At 48.1% G+C, this 24136-nt stretch overlaps 1 protein-coding gene across 14 annotated transcripts in view; it reads left to right on the top strand.

Moving 5' to 3' along the window:
• DYSF (dysferlin) overlaps positions 1-24136 on the top strand; it is a 203115-nt gene that overhangs the window by 132025 nt on the left and 46954 nt on the right. For 8 of the 14 annotated variants that reach the window (XM_021699074.1, XM_021699072.1, XM_021699065.1 and 5 more), the window contains 4 exons: positions 7471-7572; positions 7698-7859; positions 8912-9077; positions 9568-9644. In XM_021699074.1, coding sequence (XP_021554749.1) covers positions 7471-7572; positions 7698-7859; positions 8912-9077; positions 9568-9644 — 507 coding nt within the window. Of the gene's footprint in view, positions 1-7470; positions 7573-7697; positions 7860-8911; positions 9078-9567; positions 9645-15875; positions 15939-24136 lie in introns of all 14 variants that reach the window. The other 6 variants (XM_021699070.1, XM_021699068.1, XM_021699061.1 and 3 more) reach the window with 1 other exon arrangement.

Genomic DNA, 24136 nt, shown 5'->3' with positions numbered 1-24136 from the left:
GGTATGGGTCTGCAGGGCCAGAGGAGAGCTCATCTTGGGGGTCTGCTGGGCATGGGGTGGGGCGGGGCTGAGTCAGCAGGTTCAAAGCATCCGAGGCCCAGCAGGATGAATGGAGTAACAGCCGGTCTAGGGAATGACCCCAGAAGATGATCTTGTGGACCCCCTTATTCTCAGGGGCCCCGACCCCAGACCTGGGGCTCCATGGCTGGGCCACTTTCCGTGCACTTGAAGGCTAAGCCTCATGCCGAGGTCCTGGGTCCTATGTAGTTTCCAGAATCCCCAGGGACAGGTCAGTCCAGCTGCAGCTGCGGGGCCTGCAGGAAGCCCGAGGCCTTAGCAGGAGTCTTCCGTCTTTGCTGTGGCCAAGCTCCTGCCTTGTATCCCCCCGCTTGGCCCCCTCCAGGCTCCCAGCCTGGTCCCCGTGAAGAGTGCACAAGCTCTCCCCGAGGGCTGTGAGAAGGCACGCTGGCAGCTTCGATTCTGGGCCGCTGGCCACGGGAGCCTTCCAAAGTCTGGGAGCAGACAGGGCAGATGGCTTTGTTAGGAAACTGTGTGGCCACCGGCGGGTGAGGGTTGGGGAGCCAGGGGCAGGACCAGGTAAGAGGCTTCTGTGACTCTGAAGGATGGTTTAGGGATGGCCTTTCTGGTGGGGAGGGCCTCTGGCCAGTGTATCCCATGCCTGTGTGGGAGACAGAGTGTCCGGGAATGACATCTGCCCATGCTGTGCTGATGGCTCCCAGAGCGGATGGAGGACTGTGGGGATGGCTTCCTGGAAGAGGTGACACTGAGCTAGCATCTGAAGGCGGGATTGGCAGAAGGGGCTGCAGTGGGGGGGGGCCTAGGTGGCAGTGCCTTGGGCTGGGACCAGTTTGTGGGTGACATGATTTCTCCTCCCCCCAGGCTTTATGCCCGTCTGGAGCAGTCCTCTCTGGGAGCTCCGGTGGGGAGAATCGGGACTCTTGCCCTGTGTCTTTGAGGCTTTGGTGACGTCTGGGAGACCTGGGTCCTTGCAGAGAGCATGCATGAGGGGAGGACTTCCTTCCCCAGCTGCCCAGTCTGTCTTTCTGTCAGGGTAGAGTAAGAATCTCCCCCCTTCCTGAGCCTTGTTCGCCTTCTCCTCTTCCGCTCTCCCTTCCTGTTTCCCTCTTCCTCGGTTTGCTCCTTGGCCTCCGGCTCCTTCTTTCCTTCCTTCTCCCTGCCTCTTCTGAGCCCTCTGTCTCGTTTCTTTTCCTTTTTGTCTGGAGAACAAAGGCGGTCCATGCTGCCAAGGGGAATGGATTCAAAGAAACTGCAATTTTAGATTTCCTGAGAATTGGACATTGTGCACATGCACGTGTGAGTGTGTGCGAGTGTGCACACGCGCAAGAACACACACACACGCGCGCACACACAAACACACACACACACACACCCACAAGGGCAGCAGAAGAGGTGATGGCTGTTTCCTTAACAGCCGGGGGCCCCCGAGGATGTGGAGCATGTGCAGAAGGAGATCCCACCTGGGGACCTGGGGACGCTGTAGGCGGGAGCTGGGGCTTGCAGACCTGACCATTGAAGGGGGCGTGGTTTGGGGCATTACCCTTGGTTCTGCCGCTTCTGTCTTGCTGCAGGACAGGCAGGGGATGCCCTAGCGGAAGGGACTGCAGGCTCCGTGGCTGTTTTCACGGAGGGCTCAGGGGGCCAACCAGATGTCACTCTATCCCCTTCCATCTCCAGGGTATGGCTTTTAGTCTGAGATGTACACAAGGTACTCTCCCACACCCCCAGATCCACTAGAAGGAAAATTTTGGTGTTTTGCAATCAGGAAAATAAACCCAGTGGTCCTCCATCCCCCTTTCCCTCCCCCAAGGCCTTAATTTAAAACACTGTTTTTCCTGGGAAGTGTAATTAGAGCAACATGTTGTTCCTAACGAGCTGGGTGGGGCAGGCAGACAATGGAGCCCTCCCAGCACGCCTGGCTGCCCCCGCCTGCAGCTCCTTGAGGAGCCAGGATCTGAAGGTCCAGAGGTCCTCCGACTGTACCCTGCTGGGGGAGGTGGGGGTCCGTGGGGCTACTGGTAACAGGACTACTGAGGTGGCTGGGGGAGCTCAACCCTTCCCCCAGCCCTGCCCTGGGAACGAACATCTGTCTGGTGTGGTGGCCCCTGGACCTAGGGGAAGAAGTCTCCCTCATGGCTTGTCCTCGGCTCTCTGTACTGAGCTGGCCTGCTGGACAGATAGACTGAAGGGGGCATAAGGGTAGATTTCTCTCTGCTGGGGGAGAGAGCCTCATCTATCCTTCTGTCCTTGTCCTCTTGATCGGAGGAGGCAGTTCGGTAAACGCCCTGCCCACCTGTAGGACCCATCAGTGGAGCAGCCCTGCGTCTGCCCTGCGCTCAGGGTGGGTGGGGAGGGCGAGCAAGGGAGGCATTGGTCAAGTGTGGCTTCATCTAATTAGACTTGTATTGTATGGCTGCCTTTGAGGTCTGTGGTCCTCAGAGTCCCCGTCTCACATAGGACAGTGAATTAGGATGTCCTGGTGACACTTCAAGTCTATACCTCCCCCCTGCCTGGCAATGCTGGTAGGCTGCAGCCCACCCCCACCAAGAATCACTGGCCTGGAAGGAGGTGTTGAGCCCCTCAGCTTGACTGGACCAGAAGTTGAACAGCTCAGGCTCAGGAGCCAGCCATCTGGCCAGGGCCATAGGACTCTCCCAGTGAGGTGTCCGAGACCAGTCAGGACCTTGGGAAACGGGGCCACAGGGTCACTTAGAGGTCAAAGAAGCCAGAGAATAGGGCGAAAAGAAGTTTCTGGGGGTGGTTGGGAGATTTTCTGGAAGGTGGAGAGCTTGAAGGAGGCACTGAGAGATGTGTTAGATTCCGGAAGGTGTACGGGAAGACCATTCAGACCGAGGGAGTGATGAGCAGGCATGGAGCAGGCTGGCACAGACAGGAGTGCTGGGAAGGAGGGGAGGGGATGCTGGAGTCAGTTCTTCATTCAACCATCCACCCACCCATTCATCCTGTCGCCATCTCTCCCTCCCCTCAATTACCCATTCATCATCCTGTAGATATCGGACAGAGATTTCAGCTGTGGTCCCTGCCTGCAGAGTTGCTGGTTTAACACACACAGATGGTACGGGGTGGCGTGTCCTTCAGTGGGAGTGAGTCCACTTGCTATAGAAGCCAGGGGGTGCTTAGCTTAAGCTCAAGACCCCAGGGAAGATTTCAATGGAGATCTGAAGTCTGAGTGGGAGGTAGCCAGATGAAGTGGGCAGAAGAGGATTTCAGACAGAGGGACCAGCCACTCCAAGCCTCAAAGGTAAAGAGAGTGTGTTGCCTCTTGCAACCTGCTAGTGTTCAGAAGGGCCAGTGTTCAGCGTGCACGGGGAGGTGGCTCATCACTTATCTGGGATGTAGGACCCATCAATGGAGCAGCCCTGCGTCTGCCCTGCACTCAGGGTGGGTGGGGAGGGCGAGCAAGGGAGGACCTGGGGACGCTGAGGGAAAATAAACCCAGTGGTCCCCCATCCCCCTTTCCTTTCCCCAAGGGAAGGAACTGGAAGATGAGGGGCCTTGGAGGCCATGTTAAGGAGTTTGGACTTCATCCTGAGTGGCTGGGGAATGTTTGATGGGTTTTAAACAGAATGACATTCTAGAAGGTTCCCCCTTGGCTGCAGAATACAGCATGCATTGGCTCTTGGGAAGGGATTTGCAAAACCACATGCAAGGAGACCACTTAGGGGGATGCTGGTGAATCCAGGTGAGAGAGGGTGAGAGTGCGAACCGAGGGAAGGAGACAGGTGGATGGGCATGCGAGAAGTTTAGGAGACAGAATCATGAAGGCCAGGTGGTCCATCGGACACGGTGATGAGGGGGAGGAGAGCCAAGTGTGGCGTGGGGCTTTTTAGCTTGATCGTCAAGGTAGATGATGGGGCTGGTTTCTGAGATGACATTGGGAGAGAGCAGGTTTTGAGGGGAAACTTAGAGAATCCAGTTTGGGACCAGTTCAGTGTTAGAGGCCAGTAGGGCACATGGGTGAACTGAGCAGTAAGAGGTTGGCAATGTGGGTCTGGGGCTTAGGGGAGATGCCTGGCGGCAGAAATCCCAGGAGAGGGCTGGGCAGAGGAGGAGACTCAGCCAGCAGAGGGTGGAGAGGGGGAAAGGGCAGCGGAGAGGAACCAGAGGGATGGTTTTAGGAAGGAGGCTGAGGTCAGTTGGCAGGAGGCTGCTGAGGGAGTGGGAGAGATGCGAGCCTGCCAGTGGCCTTTGGGCTGAGCTACAAGCAAGTTGTTGACTTTGGACAGAGTTTTCGGGGCAGGGGTGCTGGGGGCAGAGCTGAGTGCATTGGGCAGAGGGCCTCGCGGAAGTGAAAGAGAGGTAGTGGATAGAGGCAGACCTTTTTAGGGAGAGAGGGAAGGGGGAGGGAGACTGCTGGAAGACACAGAGAGCAGGGCAGGGATGGATCCAAGAGACCATCTTTAAATAGGGAAGGAAATGATCCAGCAGATAGTGCGAAGAATTGGGGAGGACGGGACGGGACAGGGTTGGGGAACAAGAGAGGCAGCGATAACTCCGCGGGGCTGGATGGGCAGTGCAGTGTGCACAATGGGGAGGGGGGCGGAGGACTGTGGTGGCAGCTCACAGGCCAGGTGGGGGGGTGGGGGTGGGCTGCAGAGGCAGGGATCCTGGTGACAAATAGCAGGGAGCAAAGGTGTGCCTGGACCCCTGGGGACAGTGAGGTGGACAGAGATGGCTTTGGGATGGAGAATGGTGGCCTCACGCTGTGCCAAGGAAGCTGCCGGCGGACATACCTCTAACCACTGTCTCTGCTTGTTTCTTCCTCCTGCTTCCACTGGGCCTGGCGTTCCACAGCTGTGTGCACCTGCCTTATTCCTCCAGGGCCTCCTCCAAACGGTACTGGAGCCTAGCCTTCTCGAGGTTCTTGTTTCTGTCCTCCTCATAAACAGGTTCCTGAAAATGGGGAGCCTGGTCCTCAGCCTGTAGAGAGGAACGTCATCACCATGGAGCTCAACAGAGCTGGGAGGAAAGACGGAATGTGGAAATGAGGGAGAAACAGGAATCAGAGGGACACCGCCCAGAGTTTGGGGGCCTGGAGAGAAATGTTCTGGGTGGGGGAGCTATAATAATGAGTTTTCCTGGTGGTTCAGAAGAACGGTATAAGCATGTGAGAAAGGTTTGATCTTTCTGCCTCTCTGATCCCTTCTTTGTGCTCCTTTTGGTCCTGGATGTTTGGCCCTGCCCCCCCCCCCAACCCCACATTGGGCTGGGCATCAGCCTTAAGCAGGCCACAAACAGACCATGAACTTCAGGCAAAACCCTTCTTTTAAAGAGCCCTGTCTCCACCCTCTAGGCCACTGCTTATGGGAACTGTGACGTGCACAGCGCCCCCTGGAGTTGTGCCCTAGGGCAGCTCAGCACATGGCCCCTCCTCCTGACAGCACCTGTCTCCCAGCCAGTCTGAAAATGTAGCTGCTTCCTATCCCACATCACCTGCATTGAAGGTGTGGAGGTAGATTAGGAATTCCTTTGCTTTGTGCCCGCGGGACATGGGGATAGTTAATTACAAAGCCAGTGTTGTTCTGAGAGATGCTTCTGGTGGCTGGGTACCCCTCAAGTCACCCTGGGAGAACGACAACGCTAATGGTAAAAGCAATGGGACCGACAACAATCAGGTCATCCCTGCCATCACTACAGTTTCCTAAAGCAGCTCCTGGGTGCCAGACACTTTCTGTTTGTTCTCTCACTGACTGTTGGAGCGGGCTTGTGAGGGTATTGTTATCCTGGATCTTCATATGAGGGTAATGAGTCACAGACGTTGAATAATTTGCCCAAGGTCAAACAGCTAGAAAGCAGCAGGGCTGGAACTAGAACTGAGGTCTGTCTGATTCTAGAAATGAGCTTCTTACCGCTGCAGGTCAGGGAAGTGTAGTGTCATCAGTGTGTCGCTGGGCAGGAGAGACAGCTGGGGTTGGTTGTGAAGTGATTCGTGGAGGCAGGAGGAAGCCAATGTGTGTCAGTGCTCCAGCTGCTCCCGCCATCTACGTCAGAGCATTTGCACATGGATGCACCATCCTTTGAGAAGGAGCCCAAAGCAAATCACTTGGAGAATTAATCCACTGATTCCATTGTTTATTAAATGAGATTACACAAGGCAAGCTCTGTGAAGTATCCAGCATAGCCCTTTTATTTACAGTCAACATTTCCCGAGTGTCAGGGCCTGCTTGTATGGACGTGTGGGTTGTGCACTGCACAAGGGCTCTGTGTCTAAGGGGAGGCAATTACCAGCGCAGACATCATATATTTGTTTTTATTATAACAATTTTCCAGTAGGTGGCAGTAAAGTGTCTTGTTCTAATAAACTAGTAAAATAAGACGATTTTCTGACGTGGAAGTAAAGAGGCTTCAGGAAGGGACGTCTTTCTTTAATTGCCACAAAGGTGCCACATGGGCTAGTAGAGCTGTTGTGGGTTCACGTGAACCAGGCATTCTTCTGAGTGTTAGTATCAACTTCTTCCAGCCTCACAGTTGAGAGGTTGGCAACTTTGAATAACCATTTTATAGGTGAAAAAACTGAGCCACTGGGAGATGAAATAACGTACCTAACTCAGCAGCTGGTGGAGTAGAGCCTGTGCTCCTAACCACTCTGAGACTTGGTAGTTGCTCGAGCCACAGCGGCACCTGCCTGCCTTGCCCCAGCTGCTTCCCTGCGTGTTTCCTTGTGATCATTGGGGGTTCTTGCCCTGGTCTTTCTGGCAGACCCTCGGTAGGCAGAATTGATACACGCTGCTCTCATCTTCGGTGTGTGGTGGTGAAGGAACCTCCCCAGTGGCTCCCTTTAGTGCCTACGGATGATGGGCACTTACATCCTCTTCTCCTATTTGTACATTTTCTTTCTGGCTAACAGCAGGTGTTCTGTCTTCATGGTGGACAGATGTGAGAGGTGAGGGTTTGGGGCTGGCAGGTGCCTGGGCGTGGTGTGGGGGATGGAGATGGGGCACCAGAGTGGATGGTAGGTCGGGAGGGTCTGAGCCTGGAGGCAGGAGAACCAGGCTAGGGGGAGGGTATGGGGTCTTCTCTGGGACCAAGCGGGGCTGGAGTGGGCGTGGTAGGATGCAAGTGGGAAGTGTGTGTATGTGTCTGTGTGGGGAGGGGGACGGGGAGACCCTGAGCAGCTCACTGGTGCCTCAGAGCCTGTATTTGGAGGAGGGGTTTATGTGAAACAAGGTGACCTGAGTCCCAGGCCAAGGTGCTCAGATGGTGATGCCGGACAAGATGGTGCCTGGCAGAAACTGACTTCATTTTCTCATTTTTGCCTGCCTGCCTGCCTACTCCTGTGCCTTTGCCTCTCTGTTTCCTTCTCTCCACACATGTCCTTCTTTCTGCCCCGACTGTCCTGCCCTTTTTTCATCTCTCTGCCTTGGTCTTCCTGCCACCGTTGTCTCTGTCCTGCCTGTCATGCCCCTGCAGTCAGAGGACACAGACCTGCCCTACCCACCGCCTCAGAGGGAGGCCAACGTCTACATGGTTCCCCAGAACATCAAGCCGGTTCTCCAGCGTACTGCCATAGAGGTGAGCCTGGCTCTGGGGTGGGGTGGGGGGTGGTAGGGAGGCGGCCTGGCCCTTCCCGTTCTTGGCCCTGGCTTTTCCTGGGGCCTGGGGCTTTCCCAGCCGCTTGCCTCACTCTGTGTCCCTAGATCCTGGCATGGGGACTGCGGAACATGAAGAGTTACCAGCTGGCCAGCATCTCCTCCCCCAGCCTCGTGGTGGAGTGCGGGGGCCAGACAGTGCAGTCCTGTGTCATCAAGAACCTCCGGAAGAACCCCAACTTCGACATCTGCACCCTCTTCATGGAAGTGGTAAGCCTGACCTCCCTGCTGTCCCCTTCCGGGCTCTTGGTGCCTAGAATGTCCTCAGGGCTCCAGGCAGCTTCCTGTGGGATCCTGGCTAGGTCATGGCATCTTTCCCACCTCATTTGTCTGTGGAAGTGGGGAAGCAGTGCTCACCCTCTCCTCACTGGAAGAGTGGAAGCCTGTGAGCAGCACAAACGGGGTCAGCTTGCTCCTTCCTACCCAGATACCGAGTGCACAGAAGTCCCAAGGACCCACCCTTCCCTACCAGGGCAGTTCTCAGCCCCCTGGAGCTCTCCCCAGGGGCCCACCAGGGCTCTGACCTTCTGCAGTTCCTCCAAACCTTCCCTGACTGGATCCTCCTCCAGCCTCGCTGTGGGCTCACCCCCAAGGCCCGCAGGCCCCCAGCCCTCTGCAGCTCCCTGGGCTGCCTGGGCCTAGTGGCCGGAGTAAGGCAAGTCTGAGGAAAGGAAAATGGTTTGCAAGATGAAAGCACTATAGAAATTCCAGGCCCAGTGGCTGTCAACAGGAGCCTCCTCTTGGCTGAGCCAAAGCCGCCACCGAAGGAGAGCATATAAATTATTTCAAGTTGTGTTCAAAGTGCTTTTGGGGCTGGGGTTGGGAGGAGAAGAATCTGGGTCTGTAAGCCAACTCTTGAGTATCCACTTGGGGGGGGACTGTCTGCAAGAAATGTTGAGACCTGGGCCAACTTCTCCCTTCTTCCCCTCCTCAGCCAGTGAGGGTTCAGGGAAAGTAGACTTGTTTTAGCTTCAGGCTGAGCTGGATATGTTTGGAAGGTAAAGCTGTGGGGGAAAAGTCAGCCTCTGCATACAGCATTCAAGAGGCAGACTGAAAAGGTATGTGTCTTCTCCTCCCCTGGCCAGTGCCTGGGTTCAGCCAACCACCACTTTGGACTTATGGCTCTTGAGGGTTATGTGTAGGTTTATAGTCATTCTTCGCTTCTTGAACTTGTTCTGTGAAGAAGAGCACCCCCCCCACCCCGAAGCCTCCCAGAGATGGGTTCAGGCCACCGCCCAGAGCTTCCCTCCCACTCTGCCCAGATGCTGCCCAGGGAGGACCTCTACTGTCCCCCCATCGTGATCAAGGTCATTGATAACCGCCAGTTTGGCCGTCGGCCTATGGTGGGCCAGTGTACCATCCGCTCCCTGGAGAGATTCATGTGTGACCTGTACTCCGAGGAGAGTCCGTCCCCACAGGGCGGCCCAGGTAGGGGGTGGGGCTGTTGAGGGAGAGGGCCAGGGCAGAGGGGCTGAGGCAGGTGGGGCTTCCCAGGTGAGATGTGCCCGGAAGCCCTCCTCTTACCAGAACCTGAGTGAGAAGTGGTTTCTGCTCAACTGACCAGGACCAGGAGGGTGGGAATCTTGCCTTCCTCAGGGCATCACCTCGCTTGGGGCTACTGAGGGGCCAGGGCTGCTGTGGGAGGATGTGGGGGAAGACTTGAGGGAGAGAGAAAGGCAGGGATTCCATGGGATGAGGAGGGAGAGAGAGAACTGGGGAGATAGAGAATGTGAGAAAAAGATGGGAGAGACAGAGGCGGGAGAGGGAAGAACACGGTGGGAAGAGAAGGACACAGACTGAGAAGTGTGGAAGGCTGAGGGCCTCTTGTCTCAGTATCCCTGCTGAGTCTTGTGGCTGGAGAGGGGCGAGGGCCCCTGAGGGAGCCCCTCTCGGGCCTGGATTCCGCTCTTCCCTACAGATGATGTGAGTTTACTCAGTCCTGGGGAAGATGTGCTCATTGACATCGATGACAAGGAACCCCTCATCCCTGTGCAGGTAAGACGAGCACTGGGTCCCCGAAAGAGACTCGGGCTCTGCTGGCCTTGGCTGCCCCTCCCCCCTCCTCATCTCTCCCACTCCTCCCCCCTTCCCTCCCTTACCACAGGGCCTCTATAAGACATCTCCCTCGTACCCTGGGGGCTGGATACCGTATAGGTGGAGGGACCCAGATGGGAGCTTTCAGTCTGGTCAGGAGTGGGGTGGAGGGGTTGGGGGAAGGCTGTGTGTGGTGCCTGGGCAAGACCCAATCATTTTCCCCAAAGCATGTGAAAAAAAAAATGGGCCCTCTGCTTAGGGGGCCGTGTTGAAGGCTCCCCCTGACAATTACTCAGGAAATCATGGTGGGGGCTGCAAATGAGAGAGAAGGAAGACAGGGGAGAGAGTGAGCAGGCAGTCTTGGGGGTGCTCTAGCCCCGTTGCCTTACCCCAGCCAGAACCCTGCTTAGGGGTAGATTCATCTATAGGCTCATGTATGGGGGCACCTTGGAAGCAGCTGAAAAGGAGAGATCTGTGTCCAAGCCAATAGTTCCTCTTGCCCCATTCCCTCCGCCTCCAGGAGAAGAAAGGGTGAGGGGCAGGAGGGGGATCTTATTCCAAGGGAATCCAACCCTGCAGACAGCTAAGAGGCATCCCTTTGCTATGTGCTCGGCAACCGAGGGCCAGCTGCTGACCCAGACTCCAATGCCGAACAGCATGGCAGGGGGTCTGTGACATCTCTTAGTGAGCAGGGAGCACTCTCCCCGCCTTGGGCCCTGGGCTGCTCTAGTTCCTGTAGGGCCAAGATCACCCAGTCCTTCCCTCGGTGGAGATGGCCTCACAGTGAGCACCACACTTGACCTGCTATCTCTTCTAGGTTGTCACCCTCCTCTTGGCTTTTCATGATGCTGGTCACTGGTCACACCCCTGGCACCTGGGGCTCCCAGACCTTCCCTGCTGCCCAGAGGCAGAGCCTCCAGTCAGTGTAGACAATGCGTGTGTCCTTAGGCTCTTGGCCTCTTTATTGACCCAGGGATGGTGTCCCACTTCAGGAGGTTCTGTTTTCTTTAAACCACCAAACAAATATCGGCCTCAGGAGCAAGAGAACGCACTGGGGTGCTAAGTCGGGCTCAGGATCCTCAAAGCTGTCCTGGAGATGTGTTTACAGGGCTTCCTTCTAACATTTAAGACTGATTTCTGGTTTTTTTTTGCTTGTGCATCTTTCACCTTTGTGCCACTTCCAAGGGAACATCTCTGGTGTGGGCCTAGCTGCTGCTGAGACAAGAGGCTTGCTCTGTAGTTTCTCTGATGCTAAGAGTCCTCAGAAGCCCCACGCTCTCCATCTCTCCCACCTCTGTGACTCTCTGGGGTTCTGTCCACCATCCTTTCTGCTGGGGACACCTTCTGGTCTATTTCTGGTCATTCTTTAAGACTCCACTTAGCTGTGGTCACCTCCTCCCGGGATTCGTCCCTGGCTCCCTCCCTTCTCCTTGCAAGCCCTGTCTATATCTTGGTCACTGCCCTTGCTTTAGGTCCTGAATGTCTCTGCAAATGTCAGCCACCTTCCCCAGACCAGGCTCAGGACAGTCACTGGGTGCACTCCTTTTGTGTCTTCAATGCCCAGCACAGGACTGGTTTAAAGGAGGTGTTCAGTGAAGTCTATCTGGATGGGTGGATGTGTGGGTGGGTGGACAGATGGATGGATGATGGATGGATGGATGGATGACCTGCCTACTCTCTGTATGGGTCTAAGAAGGAGCTTCTCTAGACTGGGAAAATCCAAGTGGAAATTCTGGATGGTCCTACCCAGGCTTCAGCCATGTTCAATACTAGTGCCTTCTGGCCTGGTGGCTGTTTGTAGCTGAATTAGGCAGATAATTAGCCCCAAACTCCAGTCTGCCCAATCCTGGCTCCTGTTTCCCACCCCCTCACTGGGCTGTCTGAGTCTATGCAGGGAAGTGCAGGGCTTGCCCAGCAGGATTTCCGTTCTCTGTGTGTGCTGCCCTCAAAATGTCTACAGACTCAGATGGTGGGGGGGGAGACTATTTTGAATCCTGCCGGCTACAAGCCCAGCCAGGGGCGGACGGTGAGGAGGCCCGGCCTGGACACCCTCCCGGCACTGACATGAGTGAACCGGGGCTGGGCTCTGAGCTCTTTGTGGGAGCACATGGCCACTCTGGCTAGAGCTGCTGGCCAGCCAAAGGGTGGGGAGCTGGGATCTGGGCTCCTGGCGGTGTGGCCACATGTGGAGGGGCTGGGCTCACAGGGCCTCAGAGGTGGGCCAGGAGAAGGAGGAAGTGAGATCTGCCTGCTCTGATGGAGGAGGCTTGGACCCTGCCCTCATGGAGCTCCCTGTCTGATTGAGGAGGCAGAGCCCTTCTCCCAAGGAACCCCGAGGCCAGGAGGGAGCCCTGGGCCGGTCTCCGGGAAGCCCTGGCCTGATGGTGTCTGATGGGGGACTTGGGGAAAACCAATTTTGTATTGTGTTTTCCTCTGAGATCCAGCAATCATATTTGGTTGGTCAGGAAATCTTTTGCTCCCTCCGTCTCTCCTGCACACCACTCGGCACTTGGGAGGACCAGGCATTCTGAGGCAGATCCCGGAGGCAATGGGCACCAGTTCCAAATGGTTTGCCAGATAATTCTGGCTGGGCTCATAGCCCTTCTCCCCTTCCCCAGTTAAAGTAGAAGTCCCTGCCCTCTGGGGACTGGAGGGACGGGAAGTCTGGCAGAATCTGGATTTTGCCTGCCTCCTGTTGGTCCATCCCGTGTTTCTCAGCAGCCTGTTTCATGCTCATGGTGATGTGGTCCCCCCTGCTGAGCTCACTAGGTCCTGGCTGCAGACCCAGCTGAGGACTCCTCCCTAGCCTCAAACATGCTCTTGCCAGATCTGGCTTTGGTCTTAGTCCCTCCTGTCTCCTTCCTCAGTGGTACTTCCTCTCTGCTGATGAACCTCCTTATCATCACTGGCTCAGTTCCTGGGAGGAGTCTGCCACACATTAGAAATGTCATCTCAGACTCTTTGCCGATGTTGTCATTGGGCTGACACGGCAGAGAGTTTTTCAGGTTTCTAGAAATGTTTGGTTTCTCTCAGGAGCAGCCAATTCTAGAGATGGTCCAAAATGCATGTATAAGCAGATCTGTCCACTCGGCCTTGTTGAGCTTCTAGGTAGGCAGCCATGTTGGGGTGAGGAGACCCCATGGGGGTGGGTGCCTGGCTTCTTGAACTCTTTTCTGGTGATCAGGGCCTAGAGGAGATAGGCTGACATGAATCAACTCCACAGTTTATTCTTGGTCTGTGCGGCTCTCCTTTGTGTAGATTTTAGACCCGTAGCCTGGGGGTGGGGTGGTGTGTATGCGTGTACAGAGTGTGTGTGAGAGGTGGGGGAGCTGGGGGGCAGGTGTGTGGGCAAGCTCCCAAGGGTGTGTCTAGACTCAGTAGGTGGTGTTGTAGGAATCATGGCCTTGACTTTTAACATTCTGAGGGCAGGCCTGGGTATGTCCTCAAAGAGGGGGCACAGAGCTTATTTCATTCCATTTAATGCTCTGCTTTAAAAAAGGATATATTAATTTTTCTCTGGCTATAAATACATGTTAATTATATAAAATTTGGAAGATGTAGGATAATTATGACAAATAGGCATCACCTCCAACCAAGGACACAGTCGGAATGAACGGCTGCCAACATATCCTTCTCCATCTTTTCCTCCACCCCCCTCCTGGGCTTCTCTTTCTGTCTCTGACCCCTAATCAGACTCCATTTCTCTCTTTAAAATACAGTTGGGGTCTCTGTTTACTAATCTGCATCTTCATTGAGCTGGTTCTTCATGTTCTGATTATGAAGCGGTGGAGAGAAAGAGTGTGCAGGACACACACAGAGCATACTCCCCCTCATCTCCTACTGAGGGTCCAGAAGTTCAGAGTAGAGGCAGTGCCCCTGCCCACCCTGCCCATCTCCCACTGTGCAGGCACTGAGATGCCCCTGGAGTCACCCGGTCACGAGTGACTCTTGCCTATCATTCTGCGAGCCCACCCTGGGAAGGGGGGTGGCTCCCCTGTAAGTCTCCAGAGAAGGAGAATTTCTGGGTCTGGGGGTGGGGACCATATGCATGGTGAAGAGAGATAAAGAGGAGAACACCTTGAAATTTTCACCCTGGTTGGGAGAGATGAGAGGTGTGTTGCTGATCTTACATGAGATGCTTTATCAGCCAGGGACAAAGATCAGGGACTCTCTTGGCCCATGTGGGTCAGAATGGGCTAAGTGATCAGGAAGGCTTCGGGGGGGTGGCTGGCCTCAAAGGCCGGTGGGGTCAGAACAGCAGAGGGGAGAGGAGGGTTTTCCTGGTGGGCAAAGGAGTGGGAGCATGGGCTTGGCAGTGGGACTGCGTGTGTGAGTGTGTGTGCATGCGCGTGTGTATGTGTGTGTGCATGTGTGCATGCGTATGAGGTAGGCAGGTATTGGGGGAAATGCAGGCTGGCATGGAGAAGACATCAGGAGGCGTGAAGCCTGCTCCCTACACTGTGGGGTGGGGTGCTGAGGCTGGCCGCCCCCCCGGCTCCCCGGCTGGGGCTCATTTGGAGCCCGCTGCCCCACTTCTAGTCTCTGGGACGCCGTGAAGGTGGCAACGTGCTCCCAGAACTGGAGCAGCAAATTATGCCCGAGTCCCAAAGGGGAACGTGTAATTTCGGAAGCCGGACCAGATCTTTGGAGCACTGTGTTTAGCTTTATTTTTTCTCCCTTTTGCTCTGGTGAACTGCCGGTTTCCCTCTCACCTTTCTAAAAACAAACTGTATTAAAAATAACAAGAAGGCTTCTGTGAGGTTCAGGATGAGAGCGGGAGGGGCAGAGGCGGCCGGGGCGGGGGGTTGTGTGGAGTTCATCCAGTCTCTGCCAGGGGTCACACCACATCCACCAACACATGTGGCCAGCCCCCCCGGCACCATCCAGTGGCCTGGCCTGCTGCCCACTGGCCATTGCCCATGCTTCTGGCTCTGAGCAGCTGTAAGGCTGGTCTGGGGGAGGTTAGGATCTCCTCAGTGACTCCCCCTTCACAGGGCAGGGATGGGTCTGTGGGTTCCAAGACTCCCCTCTGGGTCCCAGCAGACTGCCTCCTGCCCTTCCTGAGCCCTTTCTGACCCCCAGGTGAGTGTGTCTCCCAGGTTCTTCCTGTCAAGGAGAGGACAGCCACCTGTGGAGTCTTCCAGAGCCCCTTGCTTGGGGTTCAAAGGCAGACAGGGTCTAACCCTGGGAGTCTGTGTCCTGGCAAGTGTCCTCAGCCCTCCAGCCTTATTTGCTTGCTGCCCAGTGCCTGCCTTCCCGAGCCATTTGCTTTCTCGGCTGTGCCATAGTTTATTCCTCTACTCCTTTGCACTTGTTATCTCCTCTGCCTGGAATGCATCTCCTGGCTTTGTCTGCCTAGACAGGTACTCATCCACCCAGAGCGCTGTCACCTTCTCTGGGACCATTATAGTGGTCTCTGAAAAAGTCACCTGTCTCCAGTCCTGACTCCTGAGGCTCTCTGGACCCTGCAGCCCAGGGATTCACCCTATAAAGTACTGAGTCACAGGACCAGAAGACGGCAGGCAAGGATCTGATGCCAGAGAAGGATACAGGAAGTTTTCTCTAGGATAGCAAAGGCGTGTTGGGCTATAACACTCTCAGAGTCCCCCCTTTTACAGGCTTGGGGGAAGCCGTAGGATGCCCTGGTTCTTGTCTTTGAAGAGAAAAGCCTCAGAAACCAGACTTCGGAACCGTGCCCAAGCAGGGGTTGGTGTGGCCCAGCTGTTAGAAGAAACCACCAGGGACGATGGGGAGCTTGGAGTACATCTGAGACGGGGAGGTCTGAGTAGGGAGGGCATGTGAGAATGGCATTGAGTGAGTGGTGCCAAGGGGAGTGAGAAAGCGGGCGAGAGGGAGCACTGGCCGAGCCCCTTGCACGTGCCTCAGCTGTGCTAGCTGTGCGTGGCCTTCATCTCCTCCACACTCACTGTTGCCCTGGGAACCGGGCTTTGTACCTGTTCTCTGGATGGGGATGCTGACTCCGAGAGGTCAGGGGGCTTGACCAAGGTCACACAGCCAGCTGATAGAGCAGTGGGGCCAGGATTTAGACCAGTCTTACCTAACTCCAAAACACATGTTCCTCCCACAGCTTCTACAGCCTCCCTGGTTGGAGCTCTCCTTCCTTGGGGCTGTCCAGTCTTCCCTGAAGTGGTTTCTCTAGTCCTGTTGCTAACCAGCGTGTTTAATTTGTAGCTTGCAGACGGTCTGTTGGGCCCTGCCCCCACTAACATGGCATCTTCTCCATCCAGTCTTCATGTATGTATTGTTTACCTATTTGTGGGCTCTTTGATTTCCCTGGGGGTTTGGGGGTGGGGGTAGGGAGTTAAGGAAGGGAACGGAGGAAGGGGAGTGGGAGGGGAAGAAAGGAACTACATTTGACCCTAGAACATGGGGGTTAGGGGCACCAGCCCCCGCACGATAGTAAATTCACAGATAACTTATGACTCCTTAAAACCTTGACTACTAATAGCCTACTGTTGACAGGAAGCCTTACTGATAACATAAATAGTCAATAACACGTATTTTGTATGTTTTGTGTATTACATACTGTATTCTTACAATAAAGTAAGCTAGAGAAAAGAAAATGCTGTTAGGAAAATGATCAGGAAGAGAAAATACATTTACAACACTGTATTGTATTTATTGGAAAAATCTGTGTCTTAGTGGACCCATGCTGCTCAAACCCATGTTGTTTGGGATCAACTGTATTTCCTGAGATCCAGCAGAAAACAGTGACCTGTCCTGTGTCTTGGAGGAGGGGTGGGGAGCCAGCTAGGGGAAGATTCTCAGAAATAGACAGCACTGAGTTACCTCTTAGTGCATCTTGCGGGTTTTACCTAATCCTGGGATTTACCTTAATCCTGTTTACCAGCATGAGGACCAGAGGGTTGGTGGGGTTGCATGGGCCAGTGGAAACAGGGAAGTCTCTAGATTAGATCTGGACCGCTGGGAGGTGGGACCCAAGAAGCTTCTGTGGGCAATGGCAGGTTGATTTTCTCTGTCCCTCCCAGAGGCATGAAAAGTGTGTTGACTGAGGAACCTTGGTAGTCTTGAGCAGATTCTGAGAGGTTTGCCGGGGCCCACAGGCTGCAACTGGGCTGATTTTCTTGGTGTTATCTTTAGTGGTCCCTCAGGGAAGATGACTTGGTGTTTAGCCTTCACCATGTCCTCGTGAAGTCCCACGCTGAGAGCCCTTGAGCTGCTGGGGGAGCCCTAAGAGATAGAACCTGCCAACAGTTACATTCTGTTCATGGTGCAGGGGGAGGCATTGCTGTCTTATGGATTTCTAGGAAGAGGCAATGTATATTTTTAATTTTTTCTGATTTACCCATTGTAGAAAATATAGAAAACACAACACAGGGTAAAGCGGAAAGTGAAAACCACCTGTATTCCTACCAGTTGGAGATAAACACTGTTAAGATTTTGATGTGCTTTACATTTTTAGATATGTTTTATGCATGTGTGCATCCTTTTGTTTAAAAACAAAATTGGAATCATATTGTACTTTTTTATAATCTGTATTTTCCTTTATTTAAATGTATATTGTGGATGTTTTTCCCTATCTTTATAGTCTTTAAAAACGTGGTTGCATGTCATTCCGTTATATGAACATCCATAAAGTTTTAACTACTCCCCTATCATTGGACATTAATGATACTAATTTCCACTAGTGTCTTTTATTTTGTTTCTTAGAGGAGTTATTTTTGTTTACCTTAAATAGGTCCAGCCCATTTAATGTTTAGTCCTAGGCATTTTAAAGCCTTTGTTGCTATCTACATGGAATATCTTTTTTTTTTTTTTTAGTGATTTGGTCTAATTGCTTATTGTTAGAATATAGGGAAACAATATTTTGTATATTTACTTTGAAACAGACTCTTTAGTAAGCTCCTTTATTAGTTCTGAGAGTTGTTCATTGATTCTGTTGGGTTTTCCAGGTAGGTAAGATGGTTTCCTTCAAACAGTAATATATATGTCACTATCTTTCTAATAATTATACCTTATTCCTTTTTCCAGAATAACATTTGATAATTGAGCTGCTAGTGAGCAAACATGTTTAGTTACTGATTCTAATGAAAAGCTTCTACCATTTTCCCATTAATTGTGATAATTATTGGTAGTTTCAGATAGATATTCTTGATTTTGTCAAGGTTGTGTCCTTTATTATTAGTTTATTAATAGCTTAAAAATAAGGTATAGGAATTTAATTTTATCTACTGCCATTTGGCATTTCTCAAGATGATTATTTTGTTTTCTATTGTTCTATTTATACAATGTACAATTGTCTTGCATTCCTGGGGTAAACCCAAATTGGTCAATTGGTCATGGTATTATAATTTACTATAATTGAAGTCCTCTTATCCAATGCAATCAGACAGGTAGTTGGTTGGCTAATTGAAAACGTTGATTGAATGGGGACTGATTAAAAGCCATGCATACACACTGTAAACATTTTATTTCTAACCCTGTCTATGTATCTTCCTCTGCCAATTATTTGATGTTGCCAAGGCCTCTTTAAATTTGGATCTGCTATTAGAGTGTCATGTCATCCTTCTGGTATAAGCCACATCCAAAATTATCTATGATTTTTCCTTTAGGTTTATTAAAGTTTGATGAGATCTTAATGATACCTGCAGAAAAATCAGACTGTGGAGTCCTTTTAAAAATTTACGATTCCTCCCTCCCATACCCTTCCTTTAAAAAATCTCACTCAGGGTGCCTGGGTGGCTCAGTCGGTTAAGCGACTGCCTTAGGCTCAGGTCATGATCCCAGGGTCCTGGGATCAAGTCCCACATCGGGCTCCCTGCTCTGCGGGGAGCCTGCTTCTCCCTCTCCCCCTCCCCCTGCTGGTGTTCCCTCTCTCGCTGTGTCTCTCTCTGTCAAATAAATAAATAAAATCTTAAAAAAAAAAATCTCACTCATGATTCAACATTTCCATACAACACTCGGTGCTCTTCAAAACAAGTACGCTCCTTAATCCCCATCATCTATTTGAATTCACCTATTGAATCACTGTATTGTGATTCACCTGAAACTAATATTATGCTCTATGTTCACTAACTGGAATTTGAATAAAAACTTAAAAATCTCATTCTTAATTTTCATCGGTTAAAAAAATCATTAAATCCATTTTCTAGATGCCCTTTTTAAATTCAATTTGTATATATTTTTGTGATATTGGCTTATTGATCTAATTACCGTGTTAGTACAACTGGCATAAATGGGTTTGGAAACCAACACAGTGACTCTTGTAAGCTGGCAGGTCCTCCATGGGAGCTCTAGTGGCAAACCAGCTTTTAGCTGGCTCCGTGCCTTAGATTGTTAGTGGAGAAAATGAATAGTATTTGTTGACTCTGGTGAGCGGCAAGTTTGTGAGAACTTCTAGTCTACATCATGAGTTAGAGTTGCTCTTACTTACCTAGGATTTTTGTATCTCTATTAATAAGTATCACTTTTAAGTTGTCTCTGTTAGGTTTTGATACCAGAATTATAATAGTTTCATAAAATATTTTTTTGAGGTATTCTCTCTTTTTCTGTGCTCTTGAACAGTCTCTACGGCATGAGAATTACTGTTTCTTAGACATTTGAAAATACACTAAAGCCACTCTGAATCTGAATTACACACATTGGAAATTGCACTAAATAAACAGTTTATAGAAAAAAAAATCAATAGTCTTGCTTTATGTATAAAATGTATAGTAATATGAATCAACCTAAATTTGAAAAATGATTAACAATCATGTAACTTAAAAGGTGGTGGCCAAGTGAATTGTATTTATGGTTTAGCTGATAAATAGGATACTTATAATTTTTTTTGAAAATGGTGCTATGTGGGGTGCCTGGGTGGGTCGGTCTGTTAAGGGTCAGACTCTTGATTTAGACTCAGGTCATGATCTCAGGGTCATGAGATCAAGCCCTCCATCAGGCTCCATGCTCAACAGGAGTCTGCTTGAAATTCTCTCTTCCTCTTCCCACTTGTGCGCACGCGTTCTCTCTCAAATAAATAAATAAATCTTAAAAACAAAAGAAAATGGTGCTATGTTACATGAATTTTGAATTTTAGATTTTCAGGAAGGCATATCTTGTATAATTGTATAAGATACATCTACCCTGTCCTTTTTTTTGGTGAAAAGTGGGCCCAGGATCTATTTTGGAAGGGGATTTTTTGTTCACTCTCTACTTCTGTCAATTTGGTAGCTTAGATATTCCCAGATATTGCTTATTACATTAGTATAAATTTGTATATATTACTATAATAAAAGAAAACATTTCTGTATCTGTTCTGTTTTTATCCTCATTCCTAATTTTGTGATTTATGTTATCATTTTTACTTTTATGGTGGTTTTTCATCCAAGGAATCAACTCTTCGAAAATTCTGTTATTAGGTTAGTTTCCTTAATTTCTAGTCATTTTTAAGCCCTCTTCCTTTGAAATTCCTGTTATATATATTTTGGATTTCTTAGGCTATATCTCTCTCTCTCTGTCCCCCCATCTTTGCATTGTTTAAAAATTAAAAAAAAAATTTTTGTTATGTTAATCACCATACATTACATTATTAGTTTTTGATGTAGTGTTCCATGATTCATTGTTTGTGCATAACACCCAGTGCTCCATGCAGAACGTGCCCTCTTTAATACCCATCATCAGGCTAACCCATCCTCTCACCCCCCTCCCCTCTAGAACCCTCAGTTTGTTTCTCAGAGTCCATAGTCTCTCATGGTTCGTCTCCCCCTCCGATTTCCCCCCTTCATTCTTCCTCTCCTGTTATCTTCTTCTTTTTTTTTTTCTTAACATATAATGTATTATTTGTTTCAGAGGTACAGGTCTGTGATTCAACAGTCTTGCACAATTCACAGCACTCACCATAGCACATACCCTCCCCAGTGTCTATTAAAAATTTTTTTAAAGGGGATATTAATCTATATTTTTTCCTCAAAATTCTAAAATTCTAAAATCTTGCTTTTTTCATATTTAAATCCTTATTCCATCTGGAATTGATTTGTGTTGTGTGCAAAATGTGAGATAGGGATTAGATTTCTTTTTATTTTTTCCCATGTAGATAACCAGTGAATTCTTATCATCATAGAATGACCTATCCTTTCTTGATCTATAAGGACAGTTGTGTCATATATTAGGTTTCCATGTAAGTGTGGGTTGGTTTGTGGCTCTCTTTTCTGTTCCATTGGTCTTTCCTGTACTAATACTCTACTGTCTAGTTTACTATAGCTTTATAATAAACCTTCATATCTCATAAAGGAAATATCCTACCTTGTTCATCTTTACAAGTGTCATTGCTATTCTTGTCTTTTGCTTTTCCATCTCAATTTTAGAATTAGCTTGTCAACTTCTTTAGAAAAACTGTTGTGATTTGTGATTGAGTGAATTTCTGGATCAATTTGGGGAGAACATTTTTATAATATTGCCTTTTAAACATGGACATGATAAATATCTCCTTTTATTTAGGTATTCTTTAATGTTTTTCAATAGACACTTATAATTTTCTCCAAAAAAGTCTGGTACAACTTTTATTAGATTTAGTTCTAGCTATTTTGTACTTCATTGTTATTTTTACTTGGATTTTTAAAGGTACAATTTTCTAATTATTTTTTGCTTGTATGTAAATGAAATTTATTCTCATTTACTGATATTATACTCAGAAGCTTTGCTAAACTCTTATTAATTCCACTGATTTGATGATTTTTCTGTTTTTTTTCTGTGTAGTCTATCATATAATTTGTGATTAATCACAGTTTTGATTCTTCTGTGTACTTCTAATTTCTTTTTCTTTTTTATTATTTCCTTTTCCTATCTTATTGCATTGCCTAGGACCTTCAGTTTAATGTTCTATGTAACTGATAAGAGCATTCTTATCTGCTCTAATTTAAAAGTGAATATTTTTATGTTACACCACTGGTGCATTGGGCGAATGATTACTAGTTAGCAAAGAGTTTTTATCATGAATAATATGAAATTTTATTGAATGTTTTTAATGTATCTGTTGAGGTGATCATATAATTTGTTTAATCTGTTAATGTGGTGAATTACATTAAGAGATTTTTTTTTTTAAATGCTAAAGCAACTTTGCATTTCTGAAACACTCTATCCTGGTCATGATATATTATTATTATTATTTTCTTTCTGCATTGCTAGATTCAGTTTGCAAATATTTAGTTTAGGAATTTTTTTTTTGCATCAATTACTGTGAGTGGTGATCGCTTGAAGTTTCTTTTTCTGATACTGTTTTCTTCAGGTTTTGGTATTTAGATAATACTAATCTTATAAAATGACTTGGGGCATATATACTCTTTCTAATCTCTGAATGAATGAAAAAAGCTTTACATTATCTCTTGCCTGAATGTTTGGTAGATTCATTTCTAAAGCCGTCTAGACTTAGTATTTTTCTTGGGGATATTTTAAACTGCTGATACAATTTGAAAAAATGTCTATAGGACCTTTGAGGTTTTCTTTTTCTATGTGAGTCACTTTGGGTGATTTATATTTTAATTTCTTCCTAAAAACTATGGATGTAGCATTTCTCACAATAACCTCTTACTTTTTCAATTTTTTCTTCTTTCATTTATGTTCCTTTTAATTCCTGGTATTATATTTTATTATTTTTGCCAGAATTTGTCAGATTTTTTTGTCTTTTCAAAGAACCAGTTTTTAGCTCTGTTGATATTTTATTGTTTCCTTGTTTTCTAGTTTATTAATTTCTTTATCATTTCCTTCCTTCTGTTTTTGGGGAGGATTATTATATTTTTAACCTTTTAAGGGCTATGCTTAGTTCATTAATTTTCAAACTTTCTTCTTTTCTCGTATAAACATTTAAGGCTATAAAATTCCCTCTAAGTACTGCTTTATGCATCCCACAGGTTTTGATGACTGTTTTGTTGTTGTTGTTGTTGTTGTTGTTGTTATTTTCCAGTTCTATAAGTACTTACTGATTTTTGCTATATTTCTTTTTTATACCTGAATTGCTTAAAAATAGGTTTTAGAAGTTCCTAGCTTATGTTTTAAGTTATCTTTTTGCTACTGGTTTCAGCTTAACTGTGCTATGATTCAGAAAATGTGGTCTATATGTTATGGTTCTTGACACTTGCTTTATGACCTATTATATGATGAATTTTTGCAACTGTCCTGTGTTTGCTTGGAAAGAATATCTAGTCTCCAAATGGGTTTTACATATAACATATCCATTTAGATCAGACTTGTTAATTGTGTTATTTAAATCTATTTTTATTCTGATTTTTGTATGTGTCATTCATTAATTTCTAGAGGGTGTATTAGAACATCCTGCTTTGATTTGATATTTGTCATTTTTCTCCTTATGATACTTTTCCTTTACATATTTGATGCTGTGTTATTAGCCACGAACAATTTTAGAATTCTCCTATCTTCCTAGAAAATTGAATCCTTTAATGATATGTAGTGAACCTCTGCCCCTTTGCCTTTTAAAATATCTACTTTTAAATTTAAAATATCTAATGAGACTGTTTTATCTGTTTTGTCTCATGTTAATATAGCTACACCAGCTTCCTTTGGCCAGTATTTTCCTAGTATACCTTTTTCTATTGTTTTACTTTCAACTTTTTTGTGACTTTGTTTCAGGTGTCTCTTTGGTGAACAGCAAATAGATGGATTCTGTTTTTTCTTTTATGTGTTCTGGCAATATTATTTTCTTAACTAGAGAGTTGAAGAGTCCAGTTATTAATTGTGTTTACTGATATATTTGGATTTATTTCTTCTATCTTATTTTTTGTCTTTATTCATCCTGCCCTTTTTTCCCCTTTTTTTTTTTTTTTTTCGGATTGAAAGATTACCTCCCCCTCCTCATTCCTTCTTCCTTTTCAGTTTCAAAACTATACATTGTTTCTATTCCTTTAGTGATTAGTGTAGAAACTTTATCATGCATATTCAACTTAGCAAAGTCTAAGTCTAATTAATATTTATAGCCTCCTCCAGAATAAGTTCCAGAAGGAAATTAGAATACTTCAATTCCAATCACATACCAAGTTATAAACTTCTGTTCAATATTTTAGTTGTACCTTTATAAATAGGTGACATTTAAAAAGCAATATCATTTTTTAAAGTAATCCATTTTCCCTTAGCTATGCCAACATTTACTATTTTGTTTTATATGCCAGTCTTCTTCCTCCTGGGTTATCTTCTTGCTTCCTGAAATAGAGCTTATAGAAATTCCTATGATTAGAATCAATTCATTGTAAACTTTCTCACTTTTTAATTATTTCTTGAAAATATTTTTATTTCACCCTTATTTTGGAAATACTAGTTTTGCTGACACTTATTTTCTATCAGCACTTTGAAGGGACTATTTTACTATCTTCTGGCTTCCATTGTGCTGTTGTCTTCCTAAATCTGAGAACTGTTTTTTGGGTTTTTTTCTTCTTTTAATTAGTTCTGGGTAGTTCTCAACCACTATCTCTTTAAACATTACA

Source organism: Neomonachus schauinslandi, chromosome 10, assembly GCF_002201575.2.
Source record: "Neomonachus schauinslandi chromosome 10, ASM220157v2, whole genome shotgun sequence".
In the NCBI taxonomy this organism is placed as follows: Eukaryota; Metazoa; Chordata; class Mammalia; order Carnivora; family Phocidae; genus Neomonachus; species Neomonachus schauinslandi.
The sequence above is the reverse complement of the archived record's forward strand: the minus strand, read 5'-3'. Positions and strand labels throughout refer to the sequence as shown.